The sequence below is a fragment of the Mercenaria mercenaria genome, chromosome 11 (assembly GCF_021730395.1).
Source record: "Mercenaria mercenaria strain notata chromosome 11, MADL_Memer_1, whole genome shotgun sequence".
NCBI lineage: Eukaryota > Metazoa > Mollusca > Bivalvia > Venerida > Veneridae > Mercenaria > Mercenaria mercenaria.
The window spans coordinates 51,088,476-51,113,565 of record NC_069371.1 but is presented as its reverse complement, the minus strand read 5'-3'; the positions used below and the strand labels follow the sequence as shown (position 1 = coordinate 51,113,565).

The 25,090-nt window shown below is 37.5% G+C and overlaps 1 protein-coding gene across 3 annotated transcripts in view; it reads right to left on the bottom strand.

The window, feature by feature from the left end:
- The window catches only part of LOC123531451 (rap guanine nucleotide exchange factor 4-like), a 162,993-nt gene that overhangs the window by 67,711 nt on the left and 70,192 nt on the right, over nt 1–25,090 (bottom strand). For all 3 annotated transcript variants that reach the window (XM_053517422.1, XM_053517423.1, XM_053517421.1), the window contains 3 exons: nt 13,242–13,384; nt 9,058–9,146; nt 5,409–5,555 (listed from right to left, as the gene is read on the bottom strand). In XM_053517422.1, coding sequence (XP_053373397.1) covers nt 5,409–5,555; nt 9,058–9,146; nt 13,242–13,384 — 379 coding nt within the window. The remainder of the gene's footprint in view (nt 1–5,408; nt 5,556–9,057; nt 9,147–13,241; nt 13,385–25,090) is intronic.

Sequence of the window (25,090 nt, the reverse complement as noted above, 5' to 3'; positions counted from 1 at the left end):
TTCAAACTCGGCCTAGATTTCATCAAGGTAATCATTCTGACAAAAATTCATGAAGATTAATTGAAAAATACAGCCTCTATCGCATACACAAGGTTTTTCTTTGATTTGACCTAGTGACCTAGTTTTTGATCCCAGATAAACCATTTTCGAATGTATCCTAGATTTCATCAAGGTTATCATTCTGACCAAATTTCATGAAGATCAGTTGATAAATACAGCCTCTATCGCATACACAAGCTAAATGTTGACAGACAACAGACAGACGTGGGACATAGAGCGATCACAAAAACTCACCTGAGCAATCAGGTGAGCTAACAGAGCTGTTGGAGGATAGCCACGCTTGACCAATAACAGCCTTGTCAGCTGAATGAATATTAAAGTCGAAAAAGGGATATAATTTTGCAACAAGAGGACTATGATGGTCCTGAATTGCTCACCTCTTCCCACATGATCCAGTTTTGAGTATGACGTCGTTTTTTCTATTATTTGACATAGTGACCTAGTTTTTGAGCTCATGTGACCCAATTTTAAACTTGACCTAGATATTATCAAGATAAAAATTCTGACCAATTTTCATGAAGATCCATTTGAAAAATATGGTCTCTAGAGAGGTCACAAGGTTTTTCTATTACTTGACCTATTAACCAAGTTCTTTAAGGCACATGACCCAGTTTCAAACTTGACCTAGATATCATCAAGGTGAACATTCTGACCAATTTTCATGAAGATCCATTCAAGGGTATGGCCTCTAGAGAGGTCACAAGGTTTTTCTATTTCAAGACCTACTGACCTAGTTTTTGATAGCAGTTGACCCAGTTTCAAAAATTGACCTAGATATCATCAAGATACATTCAGACCAACTTTCATACAGATCCCATGAAAAATATGGCCTCTAGAGAGGTCACAACGTTTTTTCATTATTTGACCTACTGACCTACTTTTTGATGACACGTGACCCACTTTTGAACTTGACCTAGATATCATCAAGATGAACATTCAGACCAATTTCTATGGAGATCCATTCACAAGTATGGCCTTAGAGAGGTCACAAGGTTTTTCTATTTTTAGACCTACTGACCTAGTTTTTGACTGCACATGACCCTGTTTCGAACTTGACCTAGATATCATCAAGATGAACATTCAGACCAACTTTCATGAAGATCCATTGAAAAATATGGCCTTTAGAGAGGTCACAAGGTTTTTCTATTATTTGACCTACTGACCTAGTTCTTCATGGCACGTGACCCACTTTCAAACTTGACCTAGATATCATCAAGATGAACATTCAGACCAACTTTCATACAGATCCCATGGAAAATATGGCCTCTAGAGAGGTCACAAGGTTTTTCTATTATTTGACCTACTGACCTAGTTTTTGAAGGCACGTGACCCACTTTCGAACTTGACTTAGATATCATTAAGGCCAACATTCTGACCAATTTTCATGAAGATTTCATGAAATATATGGCCTCTAGAGAGGTCACAAGGTTTTTCTATTTTTAGACCTACTGACCTAGTTTTTGACCGCACATGACCCAGTTTCGAACTTGACCTAGATATCATCAAGATGAACATTCAGACCAACTTTCATACAGATCCCATGAAAAATACGGCCTTTAGAGAGGTCACAAGGTTTTTCTATTATCTGACCTACTGACCTAGTTTTTGACGGCACGTGACCCAGTTTCAAACTTGACCTAGATATCATCAAGGTGAACGTCCTGACCAATTTTCATGAACATCTTGTGAAATTTATGGCCTCTAGAAGGTGACAAGGTTTTTCTATTTTTAGACCTACTGACCTAATTTTTGACCGGACGTGACCCAGTTTTGAACTTGACCTAGATATCATCAAGATGAACATTCAGACCAACTTTCATACAGATCTCATGAAAAATATGGCCTTTAGAGAGGTCACAAGGTTTTCCTATTATTAAACCTACTGACCTAGTTTTTGATGGCACGTGACCCACTTTCGAACTTGACCTAGATATCATCAAGGTGAACGTTCTGACCAACTTTCATGAAGATCTTGTGAAATATATGGCCTCTAGAGAGGTTACAAGGTTTTTCTATTTTTAGACCTACTGACCTAGTTTTTGAAGGTGCGTGACCCAGTTTCGAACTTGACCTAGATATCATCAAGATGAACATTCTGACCAATTTTCATGAAGATCCATTGAAAATTATGGCCTCTAGAGAGGTCACAAGGTTTTTCTATTTTTAGACCTACTGACCTAGTTTTTGACGGCACGTGATCCAGTTTCGAACTTGACCTAGAATTTACCAAGATGAACATTCTGACCCATTTTCATAAAGATTCCATCAAAAATCTGACCTCTAGAGATGTCACAAGGAAAAGTTTACGCACGGACGGACGCACGGACAGACGACGGACACTGCGCGATCACAAAAGCTCACCTTGTCACTTTGTGACAGCTAAAAACGCAAAGTATAGTTACGGAACCAGTGTCAAATCATCAGAGTGAACAAGTGTGTGAAATTTCGATCTATTTCCGATTAGTGGGTATGCTCATATACCAGCTTATAACATATAAAAACTTAAGTGGAAAACAGGGTACAATGTTATGCTTCTTGGCCTACAGACTCGACTAATGATGATAAACAAATCTGCAGTTTAAAAGCTATAGCTTCAGTAAACAAAAATTTTAACCAAGAAATCTCAATTTTGTAAGTACAGCAAGGGCCATAACTCTGACCAAATGCAAGTAACAGTTATGGTTTTTGTTCTACTTATTCACTAATGATGAGAAACAACTGTGTGAAGTTTCAAAGCTATAGTTCTTATAGTTCTTGAGAAGAAGTGGATCTTAACGAAAAAATTTAAATAGAAGTTCAAATTTTCTAAGTGCAAAAAGAGCCATAATTCTGACAAAATGCAAGTGAGACTTATGGTTTTTGACCATCTTACTCATCTAATGTTGATAAACAAGTGTGTGAAGTTTCAAAGCTACAGCTCTTATAGGTTTTTAGAAAATGTGGACCTAACAAAAATCTTAAACCAATGCCGACGCTGCTGACGCTGATGATAAAGTGTCGGCAATACCTGGTCGTAGATTATTTTGAAAAGTCGACAAACTAAAAATGTAATAATCTGTTCATTTACAAAACTTACCTTATATATTGGAAGAAACTGAATTTACATAAACATGTACACTGTACATGCAATATTTAATTTTTTAAGCTAGTAATATGCTTCAGCAATCCTATTAAAATGACTTAACTTAATAAACAAGAGGGCCATGATGGCCCTATATCACTCACCTGAGTACCATTGCTTCAACCAAAAAGAAAAAAAATTCTTACAAGGTACAGATATGTCAAAATACACCTAAAAATTGGAGGTACAATCCATGTTGTACCACAGGAAAGTGGTCTTGGTTTTTCCCTACAGCCAATAGTAAAAAAGTTACTAAATAAGCTATCTATATTAACATAAAAGGGAAGTAATTAAAAAAAAATATTGTAAGTGAACAAGAGAAGGATATGCCATATAAAAACTAGAGCACTGCAATGCAGCGCAAATGCAGAGCAATATATATACGAAACAAAGTCATATGACTTGACTCTGGAACCCATAAAGGAATCTGGCCAGTTCAAGAAAGGAACCAAGATCTTGTGATGATACAAGTTGTGTGCAAGTTTGGTTAAAATCAAATCATAAATGAAGTTGCTATTGTGCAGACAAGGTCAAAATAGCTAATTTTGGCCCTTTCAGGGACCATAACTCTGGAACCTATTATGGAATCTGTCCGGTTCAAGAAAGGAACAGAGATCTTATGGTGACACTAGTTTTGTGCAAGGTTGATTAAATTCAAATCATAAATGAAGCTGCTATTATGCAGACAAGGTCAAAATAGCTAATTCTGGCACTTTCAGGGGCCATAACTCTGGAACCCATAATGGAATCTGGCCAGTTCAAGAAAGAAACCAAGATCTTATGGTGATACAAGTTGTGTGCCAGTTTGGTAAAAATCAAATAATAAACAAAGCTGCTGTTGTGCAGACAAGGTCAAAATAGCTAATTTTGGCCATTTCAGGGGCCATAACTCTGGAACCCATAGTGGGATCTGGCCAGTTCAAGAAAGGATCTTATGGTTATACAAGTTGTGTGCAAGTTTGGTTAAAATAAAATAAACAAGAGCTGTCGGAAAACAGCAACGCTCGACTATTTAACAGCCTTGTCGCTTGAATGAATAAGAAAGTCGAAAAAGGGGCATAATTTAGTAAAAAAGTAAAATAGGGTTATGGAACCTGCAAAGTGCTTATCAGCTCATGACAGTGGACAAGTGTATGAAGTTTCAATCCATTCCCATTAGTGGGTACTGAGATACCAGCTTACATATAAGAATTTAACCCAAAAACTCCTAAGTTGAAAAAGGGGCATAATTTTGTAAAATGCAAAGTTGAGTTATTGATCCTTTGCACTGCATGTCATATCATGACAGTGAACTAGTGTGTAAAGTTTCAATCCTTTCCCATTAGTGGATACTGAGATACCAGCTTACATACAAAAACTTAACCAAAAATTTCTATGTTGAAAAAGGGGCATAATTTTGTAAAAAAGCAAAATCAAGTTATGGGACCTGCTTTGTGCATGTCAGATCATGACAGTGAACAAGGGTGTGAAGTTTCAATCCATTCCCATTAGTGAGTACTGAGATACCAGCTTACATACAAAACCTTAACCAAAAATTCTAAGTCGAAAAAGGGGCATAATTTTGTAAAAAAGCAAAATAGAGTTATGGAACCTGTGCAATGTAAGTCAGTTTATCACAGTAAATAAGTGTGTGAAGTTTCAATCCATTCCAACAAGTGGTTACTGAGATACCAGCTTACATACAAAACCTTAACCAAAAATTTCTAAGTCAAAAAAGGGGCATAATTTTGTAAAAAAGCAAAACAGAGTTATGGAACCTGTGCAATGTAAGTCAGTTTATCACAGTGAATAAGTGTGTGAAGTTTCAATCCATTCCCACAAGTGGTTGCTGAGAAACCAGCTTACATACAAAAACTTAACCAAATCGGGACGCGGACGCGGACGCCGACGCGGACGCCGACGCATGGGCGAGTCCAATAGCTCTACTATTCTATGAATAGTCGAGCTAAAAATGAAACCACTATCGTGCAGACAAGAAAATGTTGACGGACGCACGCACAGACGAAGGTTGATCACAAAAGCTCATCTTTTCACTATGTGACAGGTGAGCTAAAAATGTGATATTTCTCACCTACAACTAAGTAGCTCACTAAGGAGAACCCAAAGACTTTGAACAAAGAAGTTGTGAGTTTGATCCCTGAAACTGGCAAATTGCTTTCTATGACAAACATGCAAAGAAAGAAGTTCTATCAATTAATAAAAGAAGTGATGACATATAATATTATACCTCCCAGAGAATTTTAAAATCTTTCTGTTCCACACGGATGAGTTCTGTATAGTCCCTGGTGATGATTGTGGCATGCCTAGGCCTGTTAGTGAGAACGGACTCTCCAAATGATGTTCCTGGTCCGAGTGTGCACAGTGTCACAGATTCCTATAATTAATATCACTTTTTGGCATGAAATTCATCAACATTCTAATTCAGAAACTTCAGACTTCTACTCTAAATTTCCTAAATACAGGCTGCCGCATTTTCTTTTAACTACATCACTTCAGTTTGAAACTAGAGATGCTTTTGAGAAAAGCGCATGTCTCCCACAACTGCCTAATCATCTAAATAGTAAGTCAGTCTTTATATACTGTTTACTTAATCCTCATGTGCATGCGCTTTCTTGACACCAAAAGGATGCCTATACTACTAGTAGTATAGGCGCCAGTTTTGGGGTAAAACTGCTCAAGAAATCTGAGTGTTTTTGGTAAATCAAGGGCAATAATTGTGGACAGATAGCTCAGTGGTTTGCACACTGGCCTTCCAATCCTGAGGTTGGGGTTCGATCCCCGGCAGCTACTCGGGAATTTTCAGAAACACTTTTCCCAGTGTTTCCCACCCAACTAGAGGTTTTCTGGTCAGGAACCCAGGCAATCCTTGTTTGGGTATCAGTGCTATACATGGGCACGTTAAAGAACCAGGCTGTCTATTCGAAACGAGCTAGGCTAAGTTAGCCGGACAACCCTGTATCTGTTTTTGATCTCTCTCCCGTTGGGTCTTTGTCTCACTCGGTCCCTGTGGTCAGATCGCTCTGTGTCTGAACTAGTAGAGGATGAATTATGCGCCCTGTGTGGCTGCATTTGAACTATATAAAGCGCCTTTGAACGTGAAATTGATCATGAAAAGGGCGCTATATAAATCTGGTATAATAATAATAATAACTCCGAAGTGCCTAGGCCGATTTGGCTAGTTAATGAACTTGGCCGAGCACTTACTGGCAGACACAATTTGTTGAAGTTTTGTGAAGATCGGATGAGAAATGTTCGATTTAGAGTGCAGACAAGCTTTGTGACAGACAGACAGACACACAGACTGGAGTAAATCAATATGTCTCCCACACCACTGTGTGGTTGGAGACATAATTGCACAAGTTATATTTCAGCGGCTTTCGAAAACAATTAAGTGGCACAAATGGGCCTAAGTCCCTAAAATGATGAGGCCCTTGACCATGACTTTTTTGATCTTGCTTCTGACCAAGTTTATGAGGTTACCTACTTACCACTTGTAATATTCCCATGAAACCTACCATGGTGCCACTGAGCATTCTTTAGTCCCTGATGAGAAACCAAATGAACTACAGACCAACAGATATATGGACCAGACAGACAGACGAACTGACAAAGAGACAATGTACAAAGTACATGTACTATACCCCTCTTCTTTGAAGCGGGCAAAATCACATCACCTTGTTATATTAAATTTTTATTCCAAGTTATTGAATATCCATCTTGCATGAATAAACATTAGAAATTGGACAAGAAACTTATCTTCTAACTGGGGCCTAAAAAGTGACCATTCAGCTAAGGGACTCTGTCTTATGTATATGACAAGTTCAAGTTGTCTCATTATGCGGAATATCTCTGCCAAGTATTGAAATCCTGGACAGTAGTGGACACAAAACCCCCTGATATGTGAACTTGTATTATGACACTAAACACCTAATGATACATGTATGACTTCCAAATATATACAAGGAAATCAATTCACGACAGAATGGGATAGGAGACAAGAATAAAAGGGGCGTAAGTGATTTCAGTATGGCACGGGATAGTTTGAAAGTGCATCAAGGCGAGGCATTTTGGACATATCGAATACACCGAAGACAATTACCCGCACAAGAGAGAGAATGATGTTCTCCAGTTTTTTGTCAAGCTAAATTAAAAAAGTGACCTAATTCTGCTTGCACCAAAGTTGTCATACTGACTTTATTTAAAAGTTAAAACCTTCCTCTGGAAAAAATCATACGTCAAAAATTGCACATGCTTTTGGGTTTAACAGCTATGAAACAATCAAATGTGAGAAAACCCTAACATCATGTCAAATAAAGGTGTTAACTGTACTTTACATAACTGAATAAAGTGGTCAAAAGTACAGCTGGAACTACATAAGCACTATTGCAGATAATCGACTTTTAGAATCATGATTTTTCTTCAGACTTTGAATTTGCTTTGAGAGTTTGTTTTATAAAGATGTTATGAGCAATATATGTTACAGTACAGCATCTATACTGGCTATTATCTAGGTTAATTTCCATATCTCTTTAAATTCATGAGGCTTACTTTTCGCCTGTATTACAAAAGAGGGCAATGTGTATGAAGGTGTTTCTATTTTTAGCACAAGCAGCACCTAAAAGGAGCCTTAAAATGTCCTATTTAAGTAAATCTGAGATAGGACCTTACAACGATTCTACAGACCATATTTGATGAAGTTCTATCAAGTGGTTCATGAGAAGAACTTGTTCAAATGTTTTCTGCTTGTAGCTTCAGATTAGCCACTGAAAGGCACCAAGTGCCCGCCCAATTCGAACAAGTTTGAGACAGGACCTTAAGAAAGTTTGATGACGATCCATCAAGTGGTTTCTGAAGTAAATCATTTAAAGCTTTTTCTCTCTTTTTTATCTAAGCCCCTGTAAAAGGGACCATGTGCCCCCTTTTGCACAATTTGTAGTTTCTGCAGAGCAGAGTGACCAATATTAAAGTGTCATCCAGTTACTGACTAGTTTCAGTCTTAATGGCACAGTGACCCTGATCTACAAAACATGGGTCATCTAACAGCCACAAGAAATTTTCATATGAAGTTTCGCAAGCATAGGTAAAAGTGTGTCCTTGTTAAAGAAAAGAAGCCAGACAGTTTACGGATGTGTAATTAAAACTATTAGAAATATATTTGAACTTGCTCATACACAAAATCATCTTCCATCTTTCAACAACCAACCTCAGTAAGGTGGTTGAATGGCTCCATCACGTATTAGAGCAAGGTTTTCAAATCCCCAGTTATAAATAGTGATTTAGGTAGCAACTGTAAAGACTCACCCTGCAGTACATCGAACACAATCGACGTAAAAACTTACACAAGGTCTCCAGATTACAGAATTTATGTAAGGCCAAAAAAAATTAATGTTTAGTTTCTCAGGCCACTTTTTGCAAAATTTAATGAGGCAGTGCGGATTTTTTTTTATTTTTTTTTTTTTTTTATTACGCATTGCCCGTTTTATATGAATCCAGTGTTGCACATCCATATTTACACACTTAAAGACATTGATGAACAAAAGAACCATTCTTGACGACTTATTTGTATGTATTCACATATTTTCCTTCTTTTGTCCTCAATTTTTGTTGAATTTTCTCTTTTTGCGAATTTCTTCAGTTTTTCTTTGATAATTTTTTTAGATGCGGCGGGTCAAAATCGTATGCGGCGGGGCCTGAGAAAGTAAACATTAATTTTTTTTGGCCTAACAACTTACAGGCTTCTCCAAATCACTTAATTTATGTAATACTTTACAGTACTTATTTAAATAATGTTGGAACTTGCAGGTCTCCAGATTACAAAATATATGTAACAAATTACACCAAAATCACAAGATTACATGGTTTATGTAATGACTTACAGCAGGATCTCCAGATTCTGAGATCTGAACCTCCAATGATCCTGACAACACTGTATACCAGTTGGTTCCAATGTCACCTTGTCTAAACACTGAAATATATTCATAACAAAGCTATTTAACACACAGTTCAAGACACTTTTTTGTTTAAATTTGTAATAGAACCTTTCATTGATGCTACCTCCAGAAGACATGGAAATTGCTGTCAACAGAACTTTGGGGCTAGTGTTGACAATACTGAAAAGTCTTCGCTGTCAGTATCAATTGATGTCTTTGTACATATTAACTAAGAAGTCAAGGAGCCACCTTATTTTAGATTTGGAGTTAATGGATGACAAACAACACTTACAGACCTCACAGCCTTTGTCTCTGGTGATCGAGCTAAAAACAGAACTACCGTAGATACCCATGTATAATGCGCAGTTTTTTGACCCCCGGGACCACCCCCGAATCGTGGGGTGGCTTTAATACAAGGTATAGAAAAAATTTTTCCCAAAACTTCAAAACAAGTTTGTTACCGTTTTTCCCATTTTGGTAAAGGGAACTTCTCCCGCGCTTACTGTCTCCGCAAAAATCTAAGATCGCGTTACGTTCCGTAAAAGATCGAATTGTTTATTTTTCTTTCAACAAAATTAATTTCATATAAATTTAAAAGTTTTTGACGAAAAAAATTTGTTTATAAATCACAAAAATTATGTTACTAATTAAAGATCAAGTTTTATTTTTAAAACCGAGATCAAACTGTGAAAAACCCATAATTGACACGAGGTGACACGTTGATTGCGGGTTTAATTACTGGCTTTTATGTCGGGACAAAAAGACTTCACACCTTTTGTATCAGTTTAAATTGGGAGAAGCTCATGTCATTTTGAAAGATACCATTCCGAAATATTGAATCAGCTGCTTTTATTTATTCAAAATAGTGAATTAAAAATGGTTTTTAAAACAACAAATATAACAATAATTTACTGGTTTTATTTTTGAGAAAACAAAAAATCGATAGTACCGTTGAGACCGATGCTGCTCTCCGCCGTGGAGTTAAAATTTATTACCGGTGTCGATGAAACTCTACTTTCTTTTTCCATCCACCTCAAATTGCCCAAAAAAAATTTCCCCCCCCCCCCCCCAGGATTTTGAACAAAGATCAGGGGTGCGCATTATACACCGGTGCGCATTATACACGGGTATCTACGGTACACAAAAATATTTTACAAAATGTAAGTCTTGGTAACTATCAATCTTTTGTTCTAATCAAACAAACATAGCTTACTTCATCCTTTTAATCCGGCTTCCTCTACAGGCATTATATTAGGCACGTATATATTGAACAAGAGGGCCATGAAGGCCCTGTATCGCTCACCTGACCTAATGACCTAAAGATCATCAAGATTAACATTCTGACCAAGTTTCATTAAGATATGGTCATAAATGTGGCCTCTAAAGTGTTAAATAGCTTTTCCTTTGATTTGACCCAGTGACCTAGTTTTTGACCAGACATGACCAAGATTCCATTTTGATTAAAAAATCACCAACATTACTATTCTGACTAAGTTTCGTGATGATACAGTCATAAATGTGGCCTCTAGTGTGTTAAAAAGCTTTACTTTGATTTGACCTAGTGACCTAGTTTTTGACCCGACCTGACCCAGATTTAAACTTGACTTATAGATCATCAAGATTAACATTCTGACAAAGTTTCATTAAGATATGGTCATAAATGTGGCCTCTACAGTGTAAACTAGCTTTTCCTTCAATTTGACCTGGTGACCTAGTTTTTATCCTACATGACCCAGATTAAAACTGGACCTTGAGAACATCAAGATTAACATTCTGACCAAGTTTCATGAAGATACAGTCATAAATCTGGCCTCTACAGTGTTAACAAGCTTTTCCTTTATTTTGACCTGGTGACCTAGTTTTTTATCCTGAATGACCTAATATCGAATTCATCCAAGACTTTATTGAGGGTAACATTCTGACTAAGTTTCATTAAAATTGGGCCCAAATTGTGACCTCTAGAGTGTTAACAAGCTTTTCCTTTGATTTGACCTGGTGACCTGGTTTTTGACCCCAGATGCCCCAATATCGAACTCGTCCAAGATTTTATAAAGGTAACACTTGCCCAAAAGTTTCTTTAAGATGGGCCTAAATTGTGACCTCTAGAGTGTTAACAAGGTTTTCCTTCAATTTGACCTGGTGACCTAGTTTTTGACCCCAGATGACCCAATATCGAATTCATCCAAGATTTTATTGAAGGGTAACATTCTGACCAAGTTTCATTAAGATTGGGCAAAATTGTGACCTCAGATTTTTAACAAGCTTTTCTATGATTTGACCTGGTGCCCTGGTTTTTGACCCAGATGCCCCAATATCAAACTCTTTCCAAGTTTTTTATTAAAGGTAACATTCTGCCCAAAGTTTCATTACTATTCGGCTAAAAATGTGACCTCTAGAGTGTTAACAAGCTTTTCATTCAACTTGACCTGGTGACCTAGTTTTTTACCCCAGATGACCCAATATCAAACTTGTGAAAAGATTTTATTGAAGGTAACATTTCTGACCAAGTTTCATTAAGATTGGGCCAAATTGTGACCTCCAGAGTGTTAACAAGCTTTTCCTTTGATTTGACCTGGTGACCTAGTTTTAGACCCCAGATGACCCAATATCGAACTCGTCCAAGATTTTATTGAAGGTAACATTCTGACCAAGTTTCATTAAGATTGGGCTAAAAATATGACCTCTTGAGTGTTAACAAGCTTTTCCTTCAACTTGACCTGGTGACCTAGTTTTTGACCCCAGATGACCCAATATCAAACTCATCCAAGACTTTATTGAAGGTAACATTCTGACCAAGTTTCATTAAGATTAGGCCAAAATTGTGACCTCCAGAGTGTTAACAAGCTTTTCCTTTGATTTGACCTGGTGACCTAGTTTTTGAACCCAGATGACCCAATATCAAACTCGTCCAAGATTTCATTGAGTGTAACATTCTGACCAAGTTTCATTAAGTTTGGGCCAAAATTGTGGCCTCTAGAGTGTTAACAGTCAAAATGTTGACGACAGATGACGGACACAGGGCGATCACTAAAGCTCACCTTTGAGCACTTTGTGCTCAGGTGAGCTAACAACAGATGCTTTGGTTGTCTGTTTCTGAGATATATGCCATTTTTCAACAGTTATGTGATGGTGAGCAGGTAACCTAACCAGTGCTTCTGGATTCTGTACATGTAATAACCTGTTCTCTGCAAGTAACTGTCAATTTCTACACATGAATTAGATGCTGAGGATGAACGATTTCAAACACACTGTCTTTTCATCGAATTGTCATGGAGAACATAAACCTCGCCCACAGATCAAACTCACAACCCCCTCTTCCATAGATCTGCTCTCTCCTTACAGAGTTTAAAGCCATCTGGCTGAGCCACAGATAAATTACTATTAGCAAGCTATTTGACTTCCTCTTATGACGGCATCTGCAAGACTAACATTATGTTATATACGAAGGTGCAAAAAGACAATTAACCGACAGGCACAGACGGAGCATATCGACAGATGAATCACTGACATCATATCAACATTATACAACACTATTGTTTTTATTCTCTGTTTAGTTACAATGGAACCAAAAGCATCAGTATTTTTCCATACTGATGCCTGAATGTCATATTTGGTATGTGACGTACATGTCATTTTAATGTATGTTGTTGCAATAAATTATTATAAATTATTTCATTATGCAAGTACTGTCAATTTTGTTCAGGCTATTGAACAAGTTCATAACATTTATATAATATTAATATGTGCATTTGTATGCAATAAAAAGGTTATTAGCTTTGCACTGAGAAATGAGCCACACCATGAGAAAACCAACATAGTGCATTTGCAACCAGCATGGATCCAGACCTGCCTGCGCATCCGCGCAGTCTGGTCAGGATCCATGTTGTTTGCCAAAGGTTTCTCTAATTGCAATAGGTTTGAAAGCGAACAGCATGGATCCTGACCAGACTGTGCGGATGTGCAGGCTGGTCTGGATCCATGCTGGTCGCAAAGGCACTATGTTGGTTTTCTCATGAGGCTCAAATATGCAATGACAGCTCATTGAAGCAGAACTTTTGCATAATTTGTCAATACAGAGCTAATAAGCTATGAATATTCAATGATATGCTCTTATTCTTACTATAACTTACAAGTAACCCCTTTTTCCAGATCTTCATAGTAACCATAGTAACAGATCTGCTGCAGCAACATGGGATGGAACTTCTCAAACACTTTTATGTCCTTCAGTCTGGAGTAAATGATGTCTAAATCTTCACCCGTTCTCTCACTTGGTCTGAAAAAATAAAAGTCAGAACATCTGCATATTTAGATCCTGTTAAAATTTGTCTCAAGTTGCTCCCTACAATCCCAGCTTTTGGCAACTGCATTTTGGGATTCATGTGATACAAACTTACAGACCCCATATGCATATTTTTCACTGTCAAGGGCTTATGGGGTAAAATCCTAGACAACTTCATAATTATACTGAATAACAATCCAATGATGTATAATGACTCCCGTTCAAACACTTAGAGATACACAAAACACGACAGAAAAGGGGCATACTCTGCTTTCTAAACTCGGAAATTCATATTCAGTTAGTATACCTTTATTACTACTCAAAGTAAAAAGTTCAAAAGACACCATTTTTTAAATTTACTTTGTTTTTGTCAATTATGTCATTATATTATATTTCATGCAGACAACTGTATTTGTTAAAGTTTTGTTGGATTTAACATTGTACCACCACAATTATAGGTCATTTGGCGACTTTCTAGATTTTGTGGTGCCGGAAAACTCCCAGTCCCCATTATTTCATCACAAACAGGCATCTGGTTAGAACAAACGACCTTCCGTAAGCAATCTGGATGGCTTCCTCATATATAGAAGTCAACGCCCCGTGTCAGGCTCGAACCCACATCGGTGAGGGGCAAGTGATTTGAAGTCTGAGAGACCTTAACTTCAGAAGCCCCTGCAGACATCTTTAAGACCAGATAAAATATGTTTTAAGAAAAATAAGTGGAAATTATATAATTTTTGCTATGATGGATGCAGCTATGAAACCCTACACCAATAATGATGATTAACGACTGTAATATAGTTTCCCTTCCCTGAGACTTTAATTAAGACAAGCAACATAGCAATCCAGTATGAAGTTTCACATCACTTATATTTCCCGACAGATTATTTTTAGCATCATTTATATTTTATAATTACTTAGTTATTATTTCAGGCCTTGCTGGAGTTGCCTTGTTCATAAATATTTAAAGCTGCTGATACATAAAAAATTTCAGGCTGGTACTTTTATGCAAGACATTTGGTAAACTTTTTTGCCAGTTTTAAACTTAAATGTTGCACTATTCACAACTATTAGTTAAAACAAGAGCACCACCTGTGGGTGCCAACATTTGTCTGCAAGTGCTGGACAGTATGTTAAAAAGAGTTATGGTTCTTGGCCTTCTTACTCCTCATCTTAACTGATGACAAAAATGTATGAAGTTTCACAGCTATAGTAAGTATTCAAGAAAAGTGAACTTAAACAAAAAACAACCAAGAAATACTGACTTCTAAGTTAAAAAGGCCCAAAATTAAGACAAAATGCAGCAGACAGTTATTACTCTTGACATACATGCTAATCTAATCACAACAAACAAGTGTACAAAGTTTCAAAGCTATAACTCTTAATGAAATCAAGAAAAGTGCACTCTATAAAAAGAAATTCAAATTTTTTAAGTACATATAAAGGGCTACTGGTTAGGGACCACCAAATCCAGACGACCACCAAACCAGACGTTCTCAAAAACGCTTTATTTCTGTTGTTTACTTTGATCATCTGTTGTCAATCAAACAACAGTTAAATACAAGTATTTGACAAGAAATGTTACCTTTCATTTCGTCTTCTCTCACACAGCATGTTTACATTTGGGAGGGGGGGTGGAAGTCGGAAGTGGCACGTTGCGCATGCGCAATATTTCTGTGAGGCCCCGAAATTAAATCTACAGGTTTACGTGTAATTTGAGGTAAGCAGACGAGACATTTGGTAAACACTTAAAGCGGGGAAATATAGCTTTGATAATTTAGTGCAGGATTTCAAAACATCATAAAACATAAGTGTAGATTCTCTCGATTTGTGAAAAGCAAGAACAAGCGGGAAATGAATTTTGTACGTTGTAACATAGATATATCATTGATTTCCTCAATGGAACTACTACAAAGGTAAAATTGTATGAATGATTCGAAAAATTTAAGCATTTTTCATGATTTAAAAGCTCTAATTATGAATGAACGAAGTCCAGAAACACGGTACTGTTAGACCTTAAAATAACGTGATTCCATGACCCTTTGTTTGGGCCTCAAAAATATACTTGACCTACTTTTAGAAGTAAACAAATTAGCTCTTCAGTTGGGAGAAGAACCTAGCTTTGTTCACTTAAAATTTCAATTATCATGAAAAATGCATGAAAAGTGTCCGGTTGTAGGACCCTAACCAGTATAATTCTGACAAAATGCAAAAATTAATCAGACTTATGGCTCTTGGCCTACTTACTCACCTAATGATGATAAACAGTTAAAATTTTCTAAGTACATAGAGGGCTGTAATTCTGATAAAATGCAGGTTAGAGTTATGGTTCTTGGTCTACTTATTCATCTAATGTTGATAAACAAGTGTGTAAAGTTTCAAAGCTGTAGCTCAGACAGGTTTTGAGAAAAAGTGGACCTAAACATCTAGAAAATCAAATTTAAGAAAATCAAATGTTCTAAGTACAAAAAGGGCCCAAAATTTATACAAAATGCTTAACAGAATTATGATTCTTGGCCTACAGAGTCATCTAATGGTGATAAACAAGTGTGAAATTAGATTCAAAGCTGTAGCTCTAATAGTTTTGAGAAAAGGCGAACCTAACAAAAAATTTAACCAACGCTGACGCCAAAAACTGGCGATCAAGTGATGACAAAACCCAGTAGATATTTTTTAAAAAATCGGACAAGTAAACTAAAACCACCACAAAAAACACCTCAATCAACAGTTTGAACAGTGGAAGAGGAAAATTCTAAATTATTCATACCTGAGATTATGTGTCAAATTAATTGTGACTCTAATATAACAGCTGAGACAAAATTAACCCTTAGCCTGCTGCAGGCGAATTTAACAGCCTTTGCAAACAGCTTGGAACCAAATCAGACGCCGATTAAATCGGCGTCTGATCAGGTTCCAAGCTGTTTGCTACTCTGCCAATATTTCTTCAAATTTTGGAGCAAATTGAATGAACTTTACAATTTTAGCAGACGACATTTCCAGCAGACGATAATTTATCTAGCGTGCTAAGGGTTAAGAAGCATCTGTGGTATCTTAAAGTGTGGGCAAAACCCTATCCTTGTGTTTCTGTTTGGTTATATTTAGCCTGCTGAATTTCTAAATGGGACTGGGGCCATCTTCAATTTGGCAATACCATTTATTATTCAAAGCGGTGTTCTCTGAAAATTTAACGACTGAATTTGCGCACAGTGCAGACCATGACTTGGTCTGCAAATTTGGGCGCAAAAGGGAGACTCACTTACAGTCAACAGGCAGAGGTTTAGTAAAAACCCAAACCAGTGCATGTCCAATGTGATCTTCTAGCTTAAAATGTTTCACGTGTTGGTACTACACATCAGGCACGTTAAAGAACCAAGCTGTCTATTCGCAAAGTGCTAGGTGAAGTTAGCAGGACATTTCTCTCTCTCTGTTCTGGGGGCTTTCTCTCACTCCAAACCTCTAGTCAGACTGCTCTGTGTCTGTACTGGTGAAGGATGAATTTGGCGCCCTGAGTGGCCGCCTTTGTAATCGCCTCTGAACATAATTGTCATGAAAAGGGCGCTACATAAATTTGATACAATATATAATATATAATAGTGAAGATAGACCCCAGCTGCCCTTCTGTGTATCATTTCCGGCATGGCTAGGCACTTGCACAGAACCTGAAACCTTTAATTAATTTTCTATGTAAGAATGGGGCAAATTAATTTGGATTTTAACCTGAGTTATCTATCCTGGTAAGTTTCATTTCACTATTATGTAGCTGTTACCACATAGGTAAGGGTCAAAGCTAATATGAGCCATGCCACGAGAAAACCAACATAGTGGGTCTGAGACCAGCATGGATCATGATCAGCCTGCACATCCGTGCAGTCTGGTCAGGATCCAAGCTGTTCGCTTACAGTTTCTCTAATTCCAATAGGCTTTGAAAGGGAACAGCATGGATCCTGACCAGACTGCGCGGATGCGCAGGCTGGTCTGGATCCATGCTGGTGGCAAAGCCACTATGTTGAATTTCTCATGGCACGGCTCAATTATGATTAATTCAACCAACAGTTGTACATTCTCATCCATCAGATGTTCGTCAAAATCCCGAGACGAACCAGATTTATTTCTGTCGTTTATTTGGTGAGCATGCGCACTCGTAATTACTACCGAGGGAAGTTTCAGCCAATCAATGTTCGCCACTATTTGGCACGCCGAATTGAAATTTCAAACAATATGTAAGCAAGGTAGTTGCTAACGATGGATAAAGGCTGTAGCTCTAATAGTTTTGAGAAAAGGCGGACCTAACAAAAAATTTAACCAATGCTGACGCCAACACTGCCGATCAAGTGATGACAATACCCCGTAGATATTTTTCAAAAAATCGGACAAGCTAAAACTAAAACCACCACAAATACACCTCAATCAACAGTAGATAAATAAGCCTGGAAGAGGAACATTCTAAATAATTCATACCTAGAGATTATGTGTCAAATTAATTGTGACTCTAATATAACAGCTGAGACAAAATTAAGAAGCATCTGTGGTATCTTAAAGTGTGGGCAAAACCCTATCCTTGTGTTTCTGTTTGGTTATATTTAGCCTGCTGAATTTCTAAAATGGACTGGTCCATCATTCAATTTGAGCAATACCATTTATTATTCAAAGGGGTGTTCACTGAAAATTTAACGACTGAATAGCGCACAGTGCAGACCATGACCTTGGTCTGCATTGGTCGCAAAGGCAGACTCACTAACAGTCAACAGGCTAGAGGTTTAGTTAAACCAATCCAGTGCATGTCCAATGTGATTTTCTGCGCGGATGCGCAGGCTGGTCTGGATCCATGCTGGTCGCAAAGCCACTATGTTGAATTTCTCATGGCACGGCTCAATTATGTTTAATTCAACCAACAGTTGTACATTCTCATACTACCGGGAGAAGTTTCAGCCAATCAATGTTCGCCACTATTTGGCACGCCGTATTGAAATTTCAAACAATATGTAAGCAAGGTAGTTGCTAACGATGGATAAAGGCGATATTCCATGATTGCGATTAATAAAGATTTATTTCTGTTATTCGATGTTAAGAAATTTACCTGAAGAAAAAATAATATTCCTCGTAAGTCGGCATCGATATGAAAGGGCGCGGTCACGCTTTTCACGGACGATTTTGATTGGTTCGCTACATTTTGTCGCGAAACGATGCTGATTGGCTGAAACGTTTTACCTGTAATGTAACCAAACCACAAATATTGGTGAAATGTGCCAGAGGTTCACCCGGGGAACCACGGTAGACCTCTGGTATGCGAGAATGACAGTTGTATGACACAGTTATTTCTCAGTGACTGGGAAGCTCTGTGTGAAGAACTAGCTGTTACTGAGATAAAGCCTGACTATGCAAAACTTTAACCCAATTTCATCAGTTGTAAAAGGGCATGTTGTATCTTTATCACACCCTGGTACCGGCGCTCCCAAGTACAGGTGGCACTCACACATACAGCGCTCGATAAGCGATTTTGGAGGAGAGGTGGTTTAAGTATTTCTTATCGTATCTCCGGTAATTCAAAACTTTTCTTAAGATGAAAGATATCTGCGCCCTGATGAATAATTGGTGACTATGTTTTGTGAGTGTCACAACATTCCATCTTGAAATAAACAAAATACGGCGAGGTAAACGTGAACGTTTGACTCAAAAATGTCAAATGTCAAAAAAACACGTAAAATACTCAGTAAATACTCCAAATGTATTCATTTTTGATACAGTATCGTAACGTCATGTCTTCCTACAATAACCAGTTCAAATTTCAAGACTTAATTTGTTATATTTAAAGAATGACTCGTGTTTAAAGATGGTATGGGGTTTCAAAACGGCACTCACATGGCACAGGTGTTAATTTTTTTGGCGCTCAACAAGTACAGCTAGAGAAAAGTCTTCAGAAATGTAGACCTTGTTGTTGTTTACTCTCAGTGTTGTGTCTGTATATATGATCATAAATCTTTATACCGTTAAAAAACTGACTCTAGAAGTCGACCTTTTTATGTTAAAACTCACAGCGACAATATTTTAACATTATTTTTTATGAAAAAGCTTGTTGAAAACTGATAAATGCTGAAATTTGATATGTCCTAGGATTTCGTTGAAAAATGAAAAACGTGCTTCAAAACATTCTCAGTGGGATCAGTGGACGGTAAGGTTTGCAAGAAGATATGTGTGTGCTTGCGTGCGTTTGTGCGTGCGTATGCGTTTGGTTAAACGCCGTTACTAATTAATATTTCAGGTCAATCTCAACGTTTTTGAGTACCAGTATAATGCTATAAGCATCCGTATGATATATATATATATATATATATATATATATATATATATATATATATAGCCAGATCGATACTTTTTGTTGGGGTGTGGAATAAATGTTTCATTACAGAGTTAGTAAAACTCATTTATAACGGACTGACAAGTTTTGTATTCTTTTCTTTATTTTAACAACTTACCATACGCCTACACTGAATGTATAATAAATGTTGAACTTCTTACGAACAATATTTTACTTGTATTATTAGATTTAAGATTCAGTAAACACTCATAACAGAGAAATGGAAGATTTTTACGGTGGCTGATTTATACCATTTCATCAATTCGCCACGCGACCCCGTCGAGCGAAAACACGTGAATTAAAAAAAGTTAAACGCGGAGTGTTTAGCGAGCAAAAATTCGATAACATGTGCGGAGCGAAAACACGATTATGGGGATGGGGGGAGGGGGCGGTGCTGGCGTTGAGTGAGATTCAAGATGTAAAGCGGCTGGGTGCCCGGGTGCCCACCAATGTTATGCCTTTCAAACCTCAACTCCTTGCTCGGAGCCCGCTGATCAGCCAGTTTTTGCTCGACTCCCCCCAACGATTTACATATTAAATCTAAACTTTTGGTCTGCGATTCTCCATAGAGAAAATACTAGAAATAAGAAAGGGCGGGAGCGTGGATTGAAAACACGATAATTAGTGGGGCGCTGAGCGAAAAGTCGATATTTACATTATAAATCGGCGCCCAAAATTAGCGGAAAGACGGAATGGCATATATCAGCCATTAAAGAATTGTGTTAAAATGTCTGTTAGGTTCAAAAGACGCTCATATTTTAATATCTTATTAATTCAAGGAATTTATCAATTAATGAGTTCTTGTTTGGCTCTCTCATGAATTGATGTGAGTCATTCCGACTTAATAGCAGACATGAGACGTGATGACTAGTTCCATTAACTACTGTTTAATCCAACATCAGACTGTTCTTGGTGGTGTTATCTCTACCACACATAACTAACCAGTCCGATTTATCTCTTTTCCGTTGTAGTTGCCTTAGAGCTGACGATTTCTCCACATTTCTGAAGACCTTTCTCTAGCTGTACTTGGTGAGCGTCAAAAAAATACACACCTGTGCCATGTGAGTGCCGTTTTGAAACCCCTTACCATCTTTAAACACGAGTAATTCTTTAAATATAACAAATTAAGCCTTGGAATTGGAACTGGTTATTGTAGGAAGATATGACTATACGATACTGTATCAAAAATGAATACATTTGGTGTATTTACTGAGTATTTTACGTGTTTTTTTTTTACATTTGACATTTTTGAGTCAAACGTTCACGTTTAACTCGCCGTAGTTTGTTTATTTCAAGATGAAATGTTGTGACACTCACAGAACATAGTCATCAATTATTCACCAGGGCGCAGATATCTTTCATTTTACGAAAAAAAATTGAATTACCAGAGATACAATAAGAAATACTTACACCACCGCTCCTCCAAAATCGCTTATCGAGCGCTGTATGTGTGAGTGCCACCTGTACTTGGGAGCGCCGGTACCAGGGTGTGTTTATTAAATTCAATTCAGTATTGCACAGTTTGACAACTGTGGAGCATTATGGGAAATCTCAATCCAATACAAACAGTGATTACTGGGGAAAAAGGATGATAATTTGCATCAAATTCAATCAAGAGATCTCTACTTGATTTTTTTTCAGCAATTCTGACAACTGGAAAGCCTTGTGTGATATATCAATTCAATTCATGTTCTGGTTTCGGAAATATAACCTTGCAGGCAAAGTTTCAACAAAGGTATAATGCTGGAGGAGTTTGAGTACACAACATGTAAGGACATAAATTCAGGTAAGTAAAATACATTAATTTTTAGTTTATTATGGGAGCTGGAGTATAATCATACTCTTTAAAAAGAGCAACGCAATGCGGAGCAATATACGCCCGAAGGTAAGACCTCTGACCCCTAAGTATGACCCTGACCTTAAAGAGAGCCTTCCAATGCATGCGCTCTGCATGTCGTCTAGATGCGGTGAACATTTGCACAAAGTTTCTGTAAAATCCTTCAAGCAGTTCAAGAGTTACAGAGCGGACACGAAACAAAGTCATATGACCTTTGACCCCTGTGACCTTGACCTTGAACTGATCCATCTAAAACATGCACCCTGCATGTTGTCTCGATGTGGTGAACATTTGTATAAAGTTTCTTCGAAATCCTTCAAGGGTTCAAGAGTTACAGAGCACACACGAAATTGCTAATGGACACACAGACAGACACCAGCGTCAAATTAACATAATACGTCCCTTCGGCTGTATAAAAATGCATTTTCCTCAACAAAATAAACTAGACACAAAATGAAGTATTACAACATTAACAGTAATTAAGAAACTCTCTTTTACCACGAACAAATTTTCTGAACATGGAGGAACCATTTTCAGCAAGTCACTTACAATTGCATCAACTATAATTAAGCAAGCAATAATGCCTTAAAAAGTATTTTTGCACAAAACAAACAAAATAGCAATCAAACAGAGAAGTCCTCTGTGAGAAAATTACGAAAACAATTATTGAAAGTGTGAGCTGTACCTGTGCGGTGTTTGATTTATTTTACCGCCTCAAAAGCTCAATGGTGCGAGGACTGTTCAAAAATAACGTAGACTTTGTTGTCATAATTTACAATCATTCTACTAACTTCACTGCAAATTTAACATGATTATGATCATGCAGTAAAAAGTCACACCTCCTCGAAAATAGTCATCTGCATGAACCCAGTGCATGTTGATCATATTTCAAGGACATTAACAATGTTGTGGCTTCATCGAGATGCATTCATTTAAGTTTGCATTAATTCATATTCGTAAATTTTTCTTAACAAGTTTAATTTACATGATCAGCCTACACAAAATCAATAGGGGTGATCTACTCTGCAAGTACAATCATCCAATGAATTTTTCAACGTTCTGGGTCAAGTGGTTCACATGTTATTGATCGGAAATGGTTTTCAATATTCTGGTCCAGGTCACCTTGACCTTTGACTTACTAATCCCAAAATCTATAGGGGTCATCTACTAGGTATGTCCAATCATCCTATCAAGTTTCAAGGGTCTGAGTTAAGTGGTTGCCAAGTTATTAATCAGAAACAGTTTTGAACATCAGGCCCCTGTGACACTGACCTTTGATGGAGTGACCCAGAAAAACAAAAGGGGTCATCTATAAGCCCTATCACCCTATGAAGGTTAACTCAATAGGGGTCATCTATAAGCCTTATCACCCTATGAACGTTCCCCAAATGGGGGGTGGGGGGAGACATATAATTACAAAGAAGATACCAAAAAGAGCTGTCACTAATGGTGACAAATGTCCCCGCAGCACCTTGACCTTTGACCTGGTGACCCCAAAGTCAGTAGGTATGGTGTACTCAATAAGTACTATCAGCATGTGAAGTTTGAAGGTCCTGGGTGAAGTGGTTCGTGAATAAAATGCCTCCATGCAAAAAGTTAACGTTGGCCCCTGTGACTGTGACCTTTGACCTGTTGATCCCAAAGTCAGTAGGGGTGATGTACTCAGTAAGTACTATCAGCATGTGAAGTTTGAAGGTCCTGGGTGCAGTGGTTTGCGAGTAAAGTGCCTTCATGCAAAAAGTTAACATTGGCCCCTGTGACCTTGACCTTTGACCCGGTGACCCCAAGTCAGTAGGGGTGGTGTACTCAATAAGTACTGTCAGCATGTGAAGTTTGAAGGCCCTGGGTACAGTGGTTTGCGAGTAAAGTGCCTTCATGCAAAAAGTTAACGTAGGCCCCTGTGACCTTGACCTTTGACCTGGTGACCCCAAAGTCAGTAGGGTGGTGTACTCAATAAAAACTATCAGCATGTGAAGTTTGAAGGTCCTGGGTACAGTGATTCGCGAGTAAAGACCACTGCCTTCATGCAAAAAGTTAACATTAGCCCCTGTGACCTTGACCTTTGACCTGGTGACCCCAAAGTCAGTAGGGGTGGTGTACTCAATAAGTACTATCTGCAAGTGAAGTTTGAAGGTGTTTGGTGCAGTGGTTCGCAAGTAAAGTGCCTTCATGCAAAAAGTTAACGTTGTGACGAACAAACGAACGAACTAACGAACGAACGGATGGACAGTTGAAAACTAATATGCCTCCCTTCGGGGGCATAAAAAGAAAATTGTTCTGAATAGGTGTATGTAAATCAGCTAGAAAATGTAGCTAATCAGAAGAGTTAACTAGGTTTACATGAGACTTGACCCAGCAACCTACTTTAACTCCCAAATGAACCTGGGGTGACTAACTCAAAGGTCCCTTAAGTCCTAAGTTAGTCGTAACGTCACCTTTTCTTGCTCGTAGGGATTTCTTTTATAAACTCAATCTTCTCATAAGATACGAGACACCTTAAGTAAGGCTATCAAGGAATCCATAAAACCAAATGATGTTCCCGATGCATGTGCGTGTCCCAATTGAGGAATAACGTATTAGAAACAAACAAAAAATGGATATAACAAAAAGAAGAAAATTGAATAAAGGGAGATAACTCAAAAACTAGGTAAAATAGAGTTATGGTTCTTTGACACTGCACTTCCAGTCAATGGCCTCTTATCATTTTGTGAAGTTTCAATGAAATGCCATTAATACTTTTCAAGTACTGCTCCAGACAAGCCTTATTTTGTATAATAAAGGGAGATAATTCAACAAGAGGGCCATGATGGCCCTATATCGCTAACCTGTTATCACTGCACTTGAGGACAAGAAGGTCCACAGAAAAAATATCTAAGTCCAAAGGACAGGAACAACAAAGGGAAAAAATTAAACCAAAAAGGAAAAAAAATTCTTACAAGGTACAGATATGTCAAAATACACCTGAAAATTGGAGGTACCATCCATGTTGTACCACAGAAAAGTGGTCTCGGTATTTCCCTAGGCAATTAATAAAAAAGTTACTAAAAACAAGCTATTTATAGTAACGTAAAAGGGAAGTAATTCAAAAAAAAATGATTGTAAGTTAACAAAAGAAGGAATAATTACAAATATAATGCCAAATAAATCTGTTGACATAAATGAAATTTCAGATCAGTATCTTCATTAGTTACGGAGATATACCCATTTTAATTTGAAATAAAGGGAGGTAATTTGACATAAAATCAGTCCATAGTTATCTACCCTCATTGGCTCAGTTCAACTAATGACAATAATGAAATTTCAAATAAGTCATGTAAGTACTTACTGATATAAATCCATTTTGATTACAGTCAGGGGAGTTCATCAGATATAAAATAACTCTGGAACCTACGAATAGATCTGATTTGTCATGGAATCCAAGATTTATTGTTGTTGAAGATATTTTGGAAGTTTGTATCAAATAAAACCATAAATGAAGTCTCTATATGGCTGCAAAAGCCAAAATAGT